At 41.7% G+C, this 17327-nt stretch overlaps 1 protein-coding gene across 1 annotated transcript in view; it reads right to left on the bottom strand.

Annotated features, from left to right (window-relative positions):
* LMTK3 (lemur tail kinase 3) overlaps positions 1 to 17112 on the bottom strand; it is a 37240-nt gene extending 20128 nt beyond the window's left edge. The window contains exons 1-10 of the mRNA XM_087947173.1: positions 16436 to 17112; positions 11312 to 11445; positions 11072 to 11222; positions 9702 to 9778; positions 8606 to 8724; positions 7461 to 7545; positions 6290 to 6438; positions 4456 to 4540; positions 4022 to 4143; positions 1138 to 1287 (exon numbers count right to left, since the gene is read on the bottom strand). Coding sequence (XP_087803299.1) covers positions 1138 to 1287; positions 4022 to 4143; positions 4456 to 4540; positions 6290 to 6438; positions 7461 to 7545; positions 8606 to 8724; positions 9702 to 9778; positions 11072 to 11222; positions 11312 to 11445; positions 16436 to 16523 — 1160 coding nt within the window. The 5' untranslated portion in view covers positions 16524 to 17112. The remainder of the gene's footprint in view (positions 1 to 1137; positions 1288 to 4021; positions 4144 to 4455; positions 4541 to 6289; positions 6439 to 7460; positions 7546 to 8605; positions 8725 to 9701; positions 9779 to 11071; positions 11223 to 11311; positions 11446 to 16435) is intronic.
* Positions 17113 to 17327: the final 215 nt, after the last annotated feature.

Raw genomic sequence — 17327 nt, 5'->3', positions numbered from 1 at the left:
GGCAAGCATCACAAAGTTTAGGGATAACATCCCAGATCACAAACTGTCCATGAAACCTCAATAGATGTCTGTCAAGGATGAAGGGAACAGGGACATCTGCAGGGGGGGGGGGGAAGATGGGGTGGGGTGGGGGGCAAATGAAGCCGTATCTATCAAGGTGTTGTGATACAACTGATGCAAATTATGTATACAGATAGTCTTTGATGTCTATGGAAATTCTCAGTTATCCAGGTCATGGTTGTCCCAAAGAGGCTTTTTCAAAAAGCAACTGGAGTTTGTTTTTCCTGGAAGACATTTCATTTCTCATCCAAGAAGCTTCTTCAGTTCTCAATTCTTAGAATTGTCTTCAAGGAAAACAAAGTCCAATTGCCTTTTGAAAAAGCCCCTTTGGGGATATGTAATCTTTGAATTACAGCCCTAATGGATCCTGCCCATTACAGTCATAAGTCATGACTCATAAAATGAGTCACCAAGTGACTGGTCCATTTTTATGACCTTTTCTTCAGGCAGTCATTAAGTGGATCTGTGGTTGTTGAGCAAGTGTTGCGGTCATTAAGCAAACCTATTGATCTCTATGGGGCGTTTTTGCTGGAAACCAGAAGCAAACACCAATTTTTGGCAAGAAGCATTGTAAATCATTGTCATCTTACCAAAGGACACTACAAACAGCTGTGAAAATGGGCCGATTGCTGAGCACTCAAAATGTGGGGAAAGGCCTGACTGTTAGAACTTTGGAACTGGGTTCAAAGTACCTTTTGGTGAGGTCTATCGCAATGGTGGGATTCAATTTTTTTTTACTACCGGTTCTGTGGGCGTGGCCTGGTGAACATGGCAGGGGAAGGATACTGTAAAATCTCCAGCCAGAGGTGGCATTTGCCGGTTCTCTGAACTACTCAAAATTTCCACTACCGGTTTTCCAGAACTGGTCAGAACTTGCTGAATACCACCTCTGGTCCATCGTAACTTCAAACAGTTCCAACTGAAGCACTACCTGTTCGCGCATCATTTGCACAATGGGGCTTAATGGCTCTTGTGACGTCATTGTGGCTTCTACTGGATTTCTCTGGAAGGGGCCTGGGCTGATGGCATCCTGGTTGGTGGGTGATGGATTTGTTGGCCTAAGGAAGAAGAACTCACCAATAGTCTGAGTAAGGAAGCTTAAGGCGAGGTTTGGCCAGTTTCATCTGCTGCTCCTTGACCACAAACGTCAGCACCTCCTCGTTGGAAAGATGGCGGTAAGGCTGGGAGCCAAATTCAAACAGTTCCCAGATGGTCACCCCCATTGACCTGTGAAGAACACAGGGAGGTCAAGAGAGAGGGGAAAATCCTCTTTGCTATGTGAATGATAATAATAATGCTGTCAATAATGAGTCAGGGGATGGGATTACCCCAGCTCCTATTGGCTGTTTGAGGCTATTGTGGGCATGCCCTCATTGTAATATACTTTTTTTGAATTGTAAGTCACCCAGAGTCATTGACTGAGATGGGCAGTTATAGAAATTAAATAAATAAATAAGCATGTCTCCCTGAACACCTCAAATATCATTTGGGACATGCTGAGACTCTCATTTCCATGGACTACCAATCTTCGGGAAGAACAGTACATCTCTTTTTCAAATAGATGTTTAACAGCCTTGGGGAAAAACTGCAGGTCCCTCTTTTAAGAAGTACAGGAACAATCCAATCAATTTAATCTGGGAGAAAGAATCAAATCCTGCCAGCAGTTTAGGCCTGAAGGGAGAGCAAGATAGACGTTCAGCTTCTTTTGCGATCAAGTATTTTTGCGTGACCGCACTTTTCGCCATTTTGATTAATTTGGAAGGGGCAGCTATTTTGTGCACTATTTTGTAGACAATTTCTGGGTGTTTTGAGTCATGCCAGCTTGTACTAGCACTGTATTGACCATACAGTATTTGCAAGTAGTCCTCAAAATATGATAATTGGGACCAGAATTTCCATTGTTAAGCAAGGCAGTTGTTAAATGAGTCACACTCAATGTTCTGACATTTTCTGCTATAGTTAAGTGAATCATCTCCATTATTGAATCCCATTGTCATTAAACAAACCCAGCTTGCCTCATTGACTTTGCTTGTTGAAGCTTTCTGGGGAGATCACAAATGGTGACCCCATAACCATGGGGCACCGCAACCCTTGTAAATACATGCCTGCTTTTTTATTATGTGACCATGGGGATCCTGTAAAGGTTATAACTGTGAGGACTGGTCATAAGTCACTTTTTTCAGTGCCGTTGTAACTTCGGATGGTCGGTTGTAAGTCAAGGACTACAAGTTCAGGTATAAATGTGAGTTTGGAGTATATGTTTTTGTATATATTAGGAATATCTAACATCCTTGTGGAAAACAAGCTTTTTCTACATCCAAGCTAAGCCATCATTAACAGACATTTGCAGAGTCCCATCCTCTTCCAGCCACACATTATGAACTCAGTTGGTGGTTGATTTTCACACTGCCAGGTGAAAAGGAAGGGAAATCTACCCATCACTGCCTTGAAATTCTTCTGCTCTATATTTATAAGAACAGCACCACTCCCCAGCCTTGTTGCTGAGGCACATTTAAGCTGTGGGAGTAACATAACTGACAACAGCATATTTTTCTAGTGTCTGGTAAAGGACAACAGGAATGTGTAATGAGGAAGAACCCTAAAATAAATCTCATATGCACCAGGCCTTAGAACTGCTGGTACCTCAGGGCATCAGTATGTCCACACACACATATTTGGCAAGATTTCTCTCCCGGGTGGTTACATTAAAGTAACAGCTTTAATTAAAAAATAGAAAATTGGCATGCTGCAAAGCAAAGCGCCAGCCTCCAATATCATCTTCATTTCCAGGGCTCTCTCTGGACTCCCAAAGGGCCCCATAATCTTGATTAGCAACGCTAGGCAGTCCTTTGTTTTGGACAAATGCCATCTCCTCAGAAAAAGGACCGTTGTGATTATGGACAGTCCAGAGTTTGAAGGTTGGGACTGAGAAGATTGGCAGGTAAGTCAGCCATTTGGTAAATAGATAACCGCTCTCTCCCAGCCGTTTCTGGGGAGCAGCCATAATATAATATTAAATGTCTATTTGGCCAGAAACGTGGGAAGGGTCTTCTTTAGAGTAAAGGAACATGGCAGTCAAACTGCCAAACTCTGTTTTGTTTCTGTTTATGATGCAACAGGAAGAAAGAAAGGAGAAAGTGAAAAACAATTTGCTTAAATAAAAGAACATTCATCACTAAAAGGATTGTGATGGGTGGCTCAGAATAACTAGTTCAGTGCATGGATTTCTGGAGGGGGAGGCAAATGGTAAATGGTAAAACCTGTATAATGATACAAATGCTATCACTTACATATTTGCATTAGTATACAGATAGTCCTTGACTTACAACCACAATCGGGACTTTCAGAATTTCCATTGCTAAGCATGGCAGTTGCTAAGTGAGTCATGACCATTTTGCAATCTTTTTTTGCCACAGCTGCTAAGCAAATCGCTGCAGTTGTTCAATAAATTATGTGATTCTCAAGCTTCGCCCATTGACTTTGCTTGTTGGAAGGTGCCTTGGGAAGGTCACAAATAGAGATCCCAGGGATGCTGCAACCGTTATAAATACAGGCCAGTTGCCAAGCACCCAAACTTTGATCATTTAACTGTGGGGTTGCTGCGAGGATAAGATTGTTAAGTCACATTTTCAGTGCCATTGCAACTTTGAATCGTTGCTAAATGAATGGCTGTAAGTCAAGATTTGTCTGTTCAAGATTTGCGTTATCGTTCATCGATTCATTCTATTTGTACTCTAATGAATCAACTCCAAATTGACATCAATGCGCCATGTGTGACCATTGTGGCATCACTGTGTTTTACTGAGGATGCCTGCACTGGATGAATGCTTGCAAACATTGAGGAGCATTTCCTTGTGGACTTGGAAATGTTTGTTTCAGCTTTATCCCAGATGGATTGTGTATTCTTTCTTAAGAATACAAATGAAATTTCCTCAGTCCAAGACACGCTCTTAGGACTCACCAAACATTGCTCTCCTTGGTCTGATCCACAACAATGAGATTTCCATGCATCTCATTCAACAATTCTGGGGCAACCCAACGCAAAGGGATCCAGAGTCGGTCCGGAGTAATGTAATAATCTTCCTATGAAATGAGAAATGGTACAGAATAGAAACTGCGTTGTAGATATCTCAACATCCCAACATCTCATAGGTCCTGGATACTCTGCTTTTGAACTAATGCCCATTACAGAGTTCCCTCTAAGGCCCATGCAATATTATGTAGTAGTTTGCTTTAAATTAAACTGTTCATAATAATTTCCTTTAAAAAAGAACAGGAGATTTAATCTCATAATGGATCAGAAGCATTCTGCAAATAATAAATTGGTGCATCTACTCGTTGCCTAAGACTCCCTTGAGACCCACCTTAGATTCTTTGTGGTACTTTCATCCATACCTTGTAGTTGTTGTGTGACAGGCCATAATCCCCAACCCTCACTGTGAGATCTGAGGTCAGCAAGCAGTTCCGAAGTGCCAGGTCGCTGAGGAGGACAAGAGGACTTTGAGTCAAGTGAGAAGAGAAACTCTCATTTTCCACGTTTTCTTATATTAAGCTTTCCCAATATACATAATGAGGATAAAATATTTTGGGGGGTTATGAGGAGGGTTTTTTGAGGGGAGAACCCAAGCTGCCTTCAAAAACTCAGAGGACATCTTTTTATCCTCACAATAACTTACAAGGATTAAAAAGTTTGGGATTGCCTAAAATGGTAAAGCAGAATTCTGCGGAATCTTGCTATGTGATCTGTTTATTTTCTTAATTCTTCCTAGGACTTTGGCTGATTGATCAGAATTTATTTACTTGTTTTGGTGCCTTTAAGTCAGTACTGACATCTGGATTAGTCCATCCAAATTTTTTGGCAAAACTGCAGTGGTGGTTTGCCATTGCCCTTTTCCTAACGTGGAGAGAGAATGACAGGCCCAAAGCCACCCAACTAGTATTATGTCCAAGACAGAATTAGAACTCACCGTCCTCAAGTTCCTACACTGATGTCTTAGCCACTACATCAAACTAGTTCTCTAACCAGAACCTTGGCCCTACTTATATATTGTTAAAATAGAGGTCCCAGTTAACTAAGCCATCATGTGGTGATGGATGTTGGGAGATATTCTTTTCAATAATACCGGAAATCTTCAGATTCCCAAGCCCTGGACTAAATAAGGCAAGGGTGTTTTGTTGAAGGGGTCACCCAAACCAGACTTCTTTGCTTGATGTATTCATTACATTACAGACAAACTTTGTAAATGAAAACCTGTTTTTGGTACACAAATTCTGGCTTGCAAAATGAACAAGGCAGAATACTGGATTCGAGCAATATATTAAAAAGCCTGAGTTGTAAAGCTGATCGTGCATTAGAACAATGTTTCTCAATCTTGACAACTCTAAGAACTGTGGACTTTCACACCATGGTGAGTGGGGGATTCTGGGATTTGAAGCCCATGTATTTTAGAGTTGCCAAGGTTAAGAAACATTGGAGGGGGGTGGAGAGGAGGAAATGGAGGAAGAGGAGGAGGAGGAAGTGGTGGTGGTGGTGACGGAGTGCCATGGCATAGCAGCCTATTTACTCTTGGTCAAAAATTTCCAGTTTAGCAGTTAGTGGCTATCCAAGCAAGCTTTTTGCTTAATGATGGATACTCACATACAGACACATGATTTTTCTTAGCTGGAACTCTGTATAGAAAATTCCACAATATTTTTAATGATATTTGTGATATATCTTACATCACAAGAAGGTCCTCTCCCCTCCCCCAGCCAGGCAGGCACCTCAATATATTCTTTGTACTTTGGAGGCAGTAGCCATACACAGGCAAACACATACGGTATTTAAACTAGAGAATACTTTTACTACAATATTTGGCTGCTCATTTTTTTGGTCCTGATTTCTTGATCAATGTTTTAATTACCCTAATCCCTACCCCATCCCTTTTCTGTTATATTTTTTAGACAAACCCAAAATGACAAAACATGATAATGTCTCAGTAGGTTTCTACCTATAGGAAAATTCACATCTTTATTCATCCTTTCCCAAGATCAGGCCATCATCTAGTGCAGTTGCCCTTGGAAATCGCCCGATCTTTTAACCTCCATTTTAACCCATCACAGTAACTTCAATTAGGGAGATTGAAGTTGAAATTCTAAATCTTACACCCGCCTCACTTTCTTTTTGCACCCTGGTTCACACTTTCTTTCCCAAAGCTGCAAAATTCAGATTTCCAGCCGTCATCCCTACCTGTGGATGTAATTGTTTTTATGCAAGTGTAGCACTCCCAGTGTGATTTCATATGCCATGCGCTGCAATGTGCTGAGGTCACGTGTCAGTAAATCAGGAGTCATTCCATCCGCTTTGCGTTGAGCTCGCAAGTAACGTTTCAGATCTCCCTGGGGGGAGGGGGGGGAATACCACCAAGAGAGAAGTAAAAAGTGACCAAGTTTGCAAATTTAATAATCTTATCTAGGATCCAGGAAAATTATCCAGGCATTTTTGAAGAATCCAAGATATCCTTATTCTCATTCACATTATCCATATTATATATCTTTCCCTCATTCTAAACTGACTTAACAAAAATGCAAGGTAGATTTGAACTATGTTATAACATCACAAAGCCTATTTGGAAGTTAAGTAACAAGCACTGGCCTCATTCAGACCTACATTATTCAAACTAATAAAGCCACACAAGGTATTTGATTGGATGTGATTTTCTCACAGTTATTGAAGGCTCTCACTGTTTTTAAGATGTAATTAAAGAAAAATATGAGGTTAATATTCTACACAACTGCCTCCTACCAGAAAAGCCAGGCTCCCTACTTATATCTGCTTGGGCAAAGCAATTTTGAATGAATGGCTATGGAAATTAATGTTGTCATTAGAGCCACATTGACAAGGGGAAAGACATTATTCTAGAGCAGGGATGTCAAACTCGATTTCATTGAGGGCCCCATCAGGGTTGTGTTTGATCTCAGGGGCTGGGGTGGGCGTGGCCAGCTTGATGTCACTTGTGTTGTGGGGCACCTGTGGTGACCCAAATGCTCTGCCAGTGAAAACGGGCTCCTGAGCTCTTCTTTTCAGCCATGACAGCCTCCTGCAGCCCTCTGTCAGCGAAAACAGAGCTCGGGTGGGCCACGCGTTCCTCCCCCCGGGCCTCATTTTTGCTGGCAGAAGCACTGCAAGGCGGACCTTCACTGTTTCCAGGGAGGGTCCATGGGCCAGATCTAAGCACCCCATGGGGCGGATCTAGTCCCTGGGCCTTGAGTTTGACATCACTGTTCTAGAGTTACTACCAATATTTTGGTTACTCCAGATTTAGAGTATTGGTGCCCTGGGCATTCCAGTTTCGTGACAATAGGATTTGGACTTTAGTAATTCTGAAATCTGATTTTCAGTTACACTCCAGTTGACTTACCAGTTGGCAGAATTCCATGATCAGGAGGAAGGGTATAGTTTCTGTGCATAAGCCGAGGCACTGTAGTATGTTTGGGTGCTGGAGGCTTCTTGGAGGTAAGGGAGAGGCATAGAAAAAGCAGGAGAAAGCAGGACACATGGGGAGAGACACAGAAAAAGCAGGAGGAAAAAAAATAAGTATTTCTGGATGACCGGGCAAGAATCTCAGTGAATCATAACATGCATAGGGAAAACCCTACTTCTATTTTTGGACAGTTCCTCCGTGTTCTCTGTTATAACCTACAATTTGGTAGCAGTTCATTGGAGCATCCCCAAACTCCAACACCTCTGTAATAACCAAAAAGGAGATTTCTGAGCTGTGACAGAGCTCTGCTTAGAGAAGTAGGAACGTTTATGGATGTATCCCTGCGCATAATTTTTCTAGATCACCATCCATTCTTCCATTATAGGTATTTGTAAGCCTGCCCACCTTTGTGCATGTAAAACTCTTGTTACAGTTATCCTGTATAAAAATGGGTTTTCCTCATCTGAGAATACCTGGCCCAGCAGCATGACATGGCTCAATCTCCATAGTGTTACAATAAAAAGAAAGATAATTGAGAAAAATGCAGTAGAGATTTTTGTTAAAAAATCATTTTTTTATCATTGGGGCCTACCCTTGGCACAGTTATAGCATCACTGACATAGACTAATACAGGTAGTCCTTGACTTACAACAGTTCATTTAATGACTGTTGGAAGTTACAGTAGCACTGAAAAAAGGGACTTGCAGCTGTCTTTCATACTTACGACCATTGTAGAATCCCCATAGTGATGTAATCAAAAGTCAAATACTTGGCAACTGACTCATATTTATGTCAATTGCAATGTCCCTGGGTCATGTGATCACCTTTTATGGCCTTCTGAGAAGCAATGGGGAAGCCAGATTCACTTAACAACCATGTTAGTAACTTAACAACTGCAGTGACTAACTTACCAACTGTGGCTAGAAAGGTTGTAAAATGGAGAAAAACTCACTTAACCAATGTCTCACTTAGCAACATAAATTTAGGACTCGATTGTGGTCGTAGGTCGAGGACTGCCTATATTATATTTGGAGATTTCTTACCCCATTTTCACCCTCTTATCAGTTTCTTCTGGTTCTTACCGATAAGGCTGGGCCTCCGACAAGAACTTCCTCTGCTCCAGTGGTCCAGCACTTACACACAGCTCCTTCACCACCACCTGTGCAGGGGTGAAATCTGAGAATATTTCACCTAGAATAACCTATGAATAAGAAAAGAAAAAAGAAATCACCATGAAATACTGGCACCTGGTTAATAACTTGAACTGGCTATGTAGATCATATCTCATTAGTCATTAAAATCATTAATGAACTCACTGATGGCCACTTGATTTCCAGGTACAATTTAATTATCTATACAACCTAAACAGCTTGGTTCCTGGGTGGCTGAAAAATTATTTTTATCACAAGGGATGCAATAAAGAAAGACACAAGAAGGCAAAGGAGAAATAGCTCAAGAGTGCTTGAAAGTATTCAGGCCCAACATGTTTTTGAATGGGTATTTTTTTCTTTTTCCTGAGCAATATGAATGTTTTCACTTTTTTAAAAATTGTGGTTTGAATTGTTTTCATACTTTTGGAATTCAGAGCCTTCAGAGCCATTGATTGAGATGGGTGGCTATAGAAATAAACTAAATAAAACAACAATTTGGGAAAGCAGTTTTTTTTCTAGTTCTTAGACAGTAAAATGGCTTTAGATCAAAGTTGATGGGTGATAGTTTTAATAAGCTGGGAACCATGATGTTTTATTTCCCTTCTCTTCTTCGACTGTTCAAATCTGGCAACAACTGCATGATCAACTTTGGAAGGCCCAATCTTCCATCCCAAAATCTCCATTTATATTCCAATCCGCTATTAATGATTTTTTGTTGATTTGCTTATTTGGCTGCTGGTTTTTAACATCGTTAGAATGTTACTCCACAAATATGTAAAAGGCCCTTGCATCTTGCTCTTTTGTTGAAATCTATATCCTTTTTATCCTTTTATACAGGATATATTTACAAAGTTGTTTAGAGGTAATCATAATAAATGAATGGTTTGAATCATATAGTCAATGATTTTCCCATTGCTATTCCATTTATAGGATTCAAGCCAACTCTTGCTGGAAAGCATGAAAGCAATTGCCTGAATTTCATTCTTAAATCATATCCACAAAAAACCTGATTTTTTTTCTTACTTACTTTTCCAAACCAGCCATTTCCAATCTCCTGCAGATAACTGAGGTGCTGTCTACTGAGACCCAAGTGTTTCACTATATCTGAAAGAGGAATATGGTGTTCAAAATAATGGGAGTCAAGGAAGCTGCCCAGAGGACACAGGCTAAAAGTTGGCTCCAGTTTGACTCTCCCCATGCCACAAAGCTATTAGACCAAAAAAAAAAAAAAAAAAATAGTGTTGTGAGAAGCTAGAACTGTCTTGCATACTGTGATGTCCTTCAGACAGTCTGTTTATGAGAAGCCATTGGAGCCAGACTACAGATAGTCCTTGACATACAACCATTTCTTTAGTGACTGTTTGAAGTTACAACAGCACTAAAAAAGTGACTTTCTTCATACTTCAATGACCTTTGCATCAGCCCCATGGTCATGTGACCACAATTTTGATGCTTGGTAACTGGCTCATATTTATGATGATTGCAATGTCCCAGGGTCATGTGATCACCCTTTTGCAATCTTCTAACAAGCAAAATCCACAGCAAAGCCAGATCCAACAACCGTGTTACTCACTTAACAACTGTAGCAAGAAAGGCTGTAAAATAGGCAAAACTCTCTTAACAACTATCTCGGTTAGCAACAAAAATGTTGGGCTCTATTGTGGTTGTAATTTGAAGACATGTGGAAATGTCTTGGAAAAGGGTTAATGAGATTAAAAAGAGTAAGACGATCTCAATTAAAGGAAAAGTAAAGTGGGACAGAATTTCTGGAGCTTCCAAAAATGAAAGTGAGTTGAAGTTGAAGGAGATATAGAAATCAGGATGCATCACTGCATAAGTCAGTGGGTCATGAAAGTGAACAATGTACATGTAGATGAGATCAGAAAGACAGGAGAGAAGGATGACAGACACAACACAAAGGAGATTACACAGAAGGAACAGCAGGTGCCACAACAGGAAGAAAATGCAAAAGTAACAGGGAATGTCCAAAATAGAAAGGTAAGGTAAAATCTAATCAATTAGAATCCTAGATTAGGACATAGCAAATGCTCAACTGATAAATCAGTAGAGATATTTCCATTCTATAGGAAAACAAACCTTGGATTTCTACTTTTCTGCTATTTTATGCAAAGTTCATATAATTTTCAGGTGCCAAGATCTATAGCAACCTTCCCCAACTTGGTGCTCCCATCATTTCAAGGTTCAGATAGTGGAAACGCATCTAATGGGCATCAGGTCAGAGATGGCTGGCATAGAATTGCACTAGTATATTTTTTTTCAAGGAACTGTAGCAAGTGCAGCCAATATTCTAACCTTTTGTGTTCTCTAAACAGCAATATGAAAGCTATCACAAATGAAGAGGACAATAATATGACCCCGTTCCCTCAGGAAATATACCTGTTTTGGGCATCGGTTGATTGGAAGATGGGAGTGAAACCTCAGAAAGAGGCAGAATGTAGACATCTGGGATAGACTGGGAGGAGGATGTCTCCTCTGCAGGTGGCGTATACTCTCCAGAATATTCTTCTCCATCAGGGTTCTCAAATTCCTATCAGGTAGACAAAGGCATTTTTAAAAAAACAATATTTGTTTTGAAAACGTATCATGCCCACCTGCTGGCCCCACCATCTAGCTCACCTTGAAACCCACATCACCTCTCTTGCAGCACAGGCAGGTGAGGAGGAGGAAGATAAAGGCTAACAAGCCTGAGCAGGAGATCAGAACGACAGCATAGGGAGGGGCCAGGGGAGCCCGGCCCTGAGATAATCCATCTAAAGAGAATATACAAAGAGGAAAATAGGACACGTATCTTAAAACAGCATTTAGAGGTAGCTGTGCTTGCCTGGCGAGAAAGGAAAGGTACTTTGAGGACCATCTAAAACAGAGGTCTCATTCTCGCGGCCCGTGGGCCAATTGCGGCCTGCAGGACGATATCCTGTGGCCCCCACCGTGATATGAAAGTATAATATCCTTTATGTGGCCCAGCCTCACCCAGACTCTCATAATATCCCTTATGCGGCCCAGCCTCACCCTGACTCTGCCTCCAGCGGCCCCCAGGTAAATTGAGTTTGAGACCCCTGATCTAAAATGTTCTGAACTAGTAAGTGAACTTTCATGTTTTCAGAATTAGAAGCTGATATACAAATTGATGAAAGGATGGAAGGCAAATGCTAAGGAAGAGCAGAGTTATTTTTTTGTTCTATGAATTATCTTTTAGTGATTATGCCAGTAGAGATTCTTAGTCATCCAGGTCATGGTTGTCTCAAAGGTGCTTTTTCAGGAGGAAACTGGACTTTCTGTTTTTTTCTTTTGAAGACATTTCGCTTCTCATCCAAGAAGCTTTTTCAGCTCTGACAGGATGGTAGAGAATAGAAGGATTTCAATGATTATAATTCCATGTTTTTATTATGTTGCAGAAAGGCAGAAAAGCAAGATATACAGGTAGTCCTCAACTTACAACAGTTTGTTTAGTGACCGTTTGAAATTACAACAGCACTGGGGAAAAAAGAGACTGATGACCACATTTCACATTTATGAACATTGTAGCATCCCCACATTCACGTAATTTACATCAGGACCCTTGACAGCTGGTTCATATTTATGACGGTTGCGGGGCTCCAGGGCCATGTGATTATCTTTGGCAGCCATCTGACAAGCAAAGTGAATGGGGAAGCAAGATTCACTTAACCACCATGTTACTAATTTAGGAACCGCAGTGATTAACTTAACAAATGTGGCAAGGGAGGTTGTAAAATGGGACAAAACTTAACAAATTTCTCGCTTGGCAATGTAATTCTGGGCTCGATTGTGGTTGTAAGTCAAGGACTACCTGCATATAAAAATGATAATGACGATGACACAATTTTGTCCTAACTTCATACTTCCATGAGTTGACACAAATGTTTCTTTCCTTCCTTTTCTCAAAGTGCTAGTATCTATATTCTGACCAACATGTTCTTCTTTTTCTGTTTTAGCCACAGTGTCCTTCCACCCCAGGAAGTTAGACAATGTGAGAAAATTGCCTCAGGCAGGAAAAGCCGGGAGGGCACCTATTATCAGAAGACAGAGACATGGAGACTTAAATTTCTAGTTCTGCTTTCCTTAAGTTATTAGGCTATAGGCAGTCATCACAGAAGATGGTGATCATTGCCATTATAGACATTACCCATTCCCATTACCCAAACATTACCTACTGCTGTGATGACCTTCCATAGCCCCAAAACCTGGGAGAGAAGCAGTACTTCTTAGTAGGGCTGTGAAATAACTTGCCCCCATATTTATGGCCTGCTGCTTCCCTGATAAGCTTTTGTAAAAAAAATGAAACCTGTCTCTGAGAGCATTGGAGAGGGGATATTACATTTAGTGCCTGCCTCTGTTGGAATACAACATTATGGTTTACGTTATGTTTTCTGTTTGTTCTGTTCTTTTTCATCTGTTTCTGTTGTGTGCCATTCAGAATCACTTGGAGTGGAGTAATTGAGATAAATAAACAGTTGAATGCGGGGTGTTATTTTATCCTTCATTATAGGAAACAAGATGTCTTGGGCTAAGCCTACTGTATATTGCCTTATATTCTTCCAGCTGCCAATATAAGATGAACACTAAGTTTTAGGGACCTTGGATGTGCTATTCTCTACCTCACCAACGAAAGTTGGTGATAGCTGACGCAAGTATAGGTAGTCCTCGATTTACGACCACAGTTGAGACCAACATTTCTATTGCTAAATGAGACATTTGTTAAGTAAGCGTTGTTCCATTTTATGACCTTTTTTTGCCACAGTTGTTAAATGAATCACTGCAGTGGTTAAGTTAGTAACACGGTTCTTAAAGTGAATTTGGCTTCCCCATTGACTTTGCTTGTCAAGTCACGAGTGGTGATCACATGACACACACACACCCCCAGACACAGCAACCACCAGTTGTCTTTTGAATTTTGTCAGTTGAATTTTGATCATGTGGCCATGGGGATGCTGCAATGGTGGTGTGAAAAATGGTCATAGGTCCTTTTTTTTCAGTGCTGTTGTAACTTTGAATGATCACTTAAAGAAACTGTTGTAATTCGAGGATTACCTGTATTTCACTCATTGCTTTGCTCCTGAGTGCCAAGCTGAATGCTTCAGCTTTGTCCCTACTTCTTCGTGGAAATGTAGCAAGCAGCCCATGATACAGAGCAGAAGTAGATTCTTAGAGTAGCACAGAAGCTTTGAGCTCGGTAGCTTAGAACCCACCAACATCTTTATTTTCCCAAAAGTTCAAATCCACATTTGGAGACATTCTGAAATAATAAAGGTGGTAGTTCCTGCGCTACACAGACACTTCTTCTTATATCACAATGAGATGTCTCTTTTAAAATCCAGAATCATTGTTTAAAGGTTGAATCTTATAACCAGGTAGATGACAAATTTTGTCATCATTGTACAGACCGCTTTCTCACCAGGCAGTTTTGGTTTCTCTCTGTATTCTTTTATCTCTTCCACCCTTTGTCCTATCCATCCTGTTCTAACCACTCACCGTCCCTCTGTCCAATGACGCAAACAGAAAGCACCAACTTCAAGTTACGTACATGAGATTTTCAAATTTTGCTACAGCATTACGAAAACATTAGAAATATGTCATTAGAAACTGTTTCATTATCCTGCCTTCGCCCTGAAGGAATCTATAGAATTTTATTTTTTTTCTCGGGAAATGTCACCCTCTCTTTCCCAGGAAGCTGAGATATATTTGGAAACAGAAACGACAATTTAATCAGATGGTACTAAAATTAGGCACACATTTACATTTCTAGAGACCATCTTCCATGCCATGATTTGGTCCTAAAGCATATTACTTATTTTTTATTGACTATATTAAAATTAGTATGCTAATACTATTACCAGAGGCGTCTGTCTGCTTACACTAGATATTCCATTAGGCATGGGTACAATTATTCCAGAAAGGAGAATTCACCTTGTTCCTGTAGGACAATATAACAGGCTACAGGTCTCCTGTTCTTGCTTATGTGAAGGCTTGGCAATTTGCTAGTAAAGAAGAGCTGTCATCTATCCCACTGTGCCATTCATGGGATAGACACATGGGCTTCAACTCTCAAAGGGTCTGCTGGCTGGAAATTGGGGAAAATAGAAGGTATCAGATTGGGGAAGGCTCATATAGCCTCAGTTTCTTCTAAGTGACTGTAATTTGCTAAGATTTGAAAAGCACACTTTTCACGTCCTGAGGGAATGATCAGCCTTTGCTTCTTGAAGACAACATCAGAGGCACAACCTACTATGCTGTCCTTAATTCTTGGTCCACAAGAGCCTGCCCTTTCTGAACATCAGAGCAAGTAAGTCATTGGCAACTAGTGTGACATTTTGTGGATTTCCAGCCTGCATTATGACAGCAGATGTAAAGAAAGAAAGGCAAGATAGAGGTGGGGAAATAGAAGAGCAATACATCAGAGTAGACTAAACTCCCACAAGGAAAGGGAGTGGAGATAGCTTTGATTATAAATTATAGGCGGGGGGAGAAACACCTTTCCAGCTTGTTGCAACAGTAAGCATGCTGCAATCTCTTAGAATGAAGCAACTGGCAATGTCACAATCCTTTAATAATCCAATCATACCTCAACATTCTGGACTTTTTGAGGCATGATTAGATTACCAATATTTGGTAATGATTAGAGTACCAATATTTGAAAACTACTGTTCCTAGGTATTAATATTTGAGTGTGTGCATGTGTGTGTGTGTGTGCACATACACCACCACCACCACCAACCTTATCCAGACAGTCTTCATTGCACCTCTTTTACACAGTCTGAGAATGTGATGATACCACAAAAGTATTATCCAAGTTCATGGTGGATCTGTGGGTTCCTGCCAAAGCCTCATTGAACACCATGTGCAGTGAACTCATGGTTTCCCCTTCCACCTGCCCATAGCTAACAATTTATCTCTGCACTTAATCTCTTATTTGATCCTTCTTCAAAATAGTCTTTATGCATTTCTTCATCTCTTCTTCCAGCCATGAAGTCTTTCACCATCTTCTCCGTCTCAGCCATACTCCATCCTTACACAAAGCCTTCAGTGAGCCCCACAAAATATCTTTTCACCAATGTCAAGAATGCATCCCAACTGAGTCTCCCATTTTCCACCGATGACTGTCAGACCAAACACAGATGGCATTTCTGGATGTCACTGACCTGTCAGGCATAAATCTCACACCCACCTCTCAGACATTCCTCCCTCCATCACGTTGTTTTCTTTGCAAGCAAATATTTATCCTAGGTCTCCTTTACCATGTAATGATACTGAACCCCTCTTCAGGGATCATGTAGTAAAATATCTCTCTTTTTCCAGATAACTTCTGCCTTCTCTTGATTGCCTTAAGGGGTGGCTTCAATTTTCTCCAGTGCCGATTATCATTAAGAACAGGGGAGGGTCAGGAGAAGATGATAAGGAACACCACTGCTGCTTTAAGGCATTTGGCAAAATCCCAGGGCTGATGTATTTGCTCTGTATAGGAATCCCAGCTGTCTCTGCATTTATAACCCAGTGCCCCCACCCCATCTGGTCTGGAAAGAACCCCCTGACCCAAGTGTTGTCCCCACTTGGGCACCCTGAAGGAGGTGGGGATCAGGTCCACCAGGCAGCTTCCTAGCTGCACAAACAGGTGGCCACAGATGGCTGGCTGGGCGAGAGGCAACAGCAAGTGAGAGCAAATCGGGTGAGGGGATGGCTGCTGGCCATGATGCCCAGGGAACTCTTGCCCCTGCCCAAACTCACCATTTTCTGAAGGCGCTGCCAAAGCTTTCTCCGGGTTGAAATACGACATGGACGCAGCCAGGAGAAGGAAAGGGCCTTGCCTTAGCATCTTAGGGGTAGACTGGAATCATGGATCAGGAAGGAGGGGAAGGGAGGCGGGGAGGGGTCTCAAGACGCAGGTGCAGGGGGACGGGGAGAGAAATTAGCTGCCCCGGCAAAGCAGGGGGAGGACAGGCACGATGGGCTTCAGACATCAGAACTGATGGAATGGAGCAGGAAGCAGCAGGAACAATGGTCGCAGCACCCAAAAGGCTGTGTTGCCCGCATCCTTAAGTTGATCTGTTACCGCTTGACTCGCCGCTACCTGCCTTTCATTCTCATGGATTTTCTTCCTTCGTTGCCCCCGCAGAGAAAAAGGAGGGGTGGAAAACAAATGGGGAGGGTGGCAAAGGATATCAAAGGTGAAACGAATGAGAGGAATTTTTTTTGGGCGGGGGAAGAGGAATTGTAACAATAGGTGATCTCACATGGAGAGCAGGAGGGGAAGCAAATGTGTGGGGAAGAGGGGTGGGTGGGGAGGAGGCAAAGAAGGAAACCTAAAAAAGACAACTGAAAGGATAAAGGGAGGAAAGAGGGAAAAAAAGGGGGAAGAGAGAAACGAGGGGGAATACAGCTGGGTGTTTTCCTCCCCCCTCCCCTCAGATCCAGCTCTCTGGGTTGCACTAGCAGAGAAATTGATGGAGAAAAAAGCCCTCCCAACCAGCTGAGGTGGTTGATTGGACGGCAGGCGTGTCACTTATACGCTAAAGGGAGGAGGATGCAGGAATGGAGGGAGGGGGGTATTGTCACCATGGAGATCTGTTCCTGGGTAGCAGCAGCCACACTGGGCAGTGCAGGAGTGAGAAAGTGATGA

The sequence above is a fragment of the Notechis scutatus genome, chromosome Z, assembly GCF_049901735.1.
Source record: "Notechis scutatus isolate UNSWTSFEM ecotype Mainland chromosome Z, rNotScu1.2, whole genome shotgun sequence".
Taxonomy (NCBI): domain Eukaryota; kingdom Metazoa; phylum Chordata; class Lepidosauria; order Squamata; family Elapidae; genus Notechis; species Notechis scutatus.
This window is presented reverse-complemented; position numbering and strand designations above follow the sequence as displayed.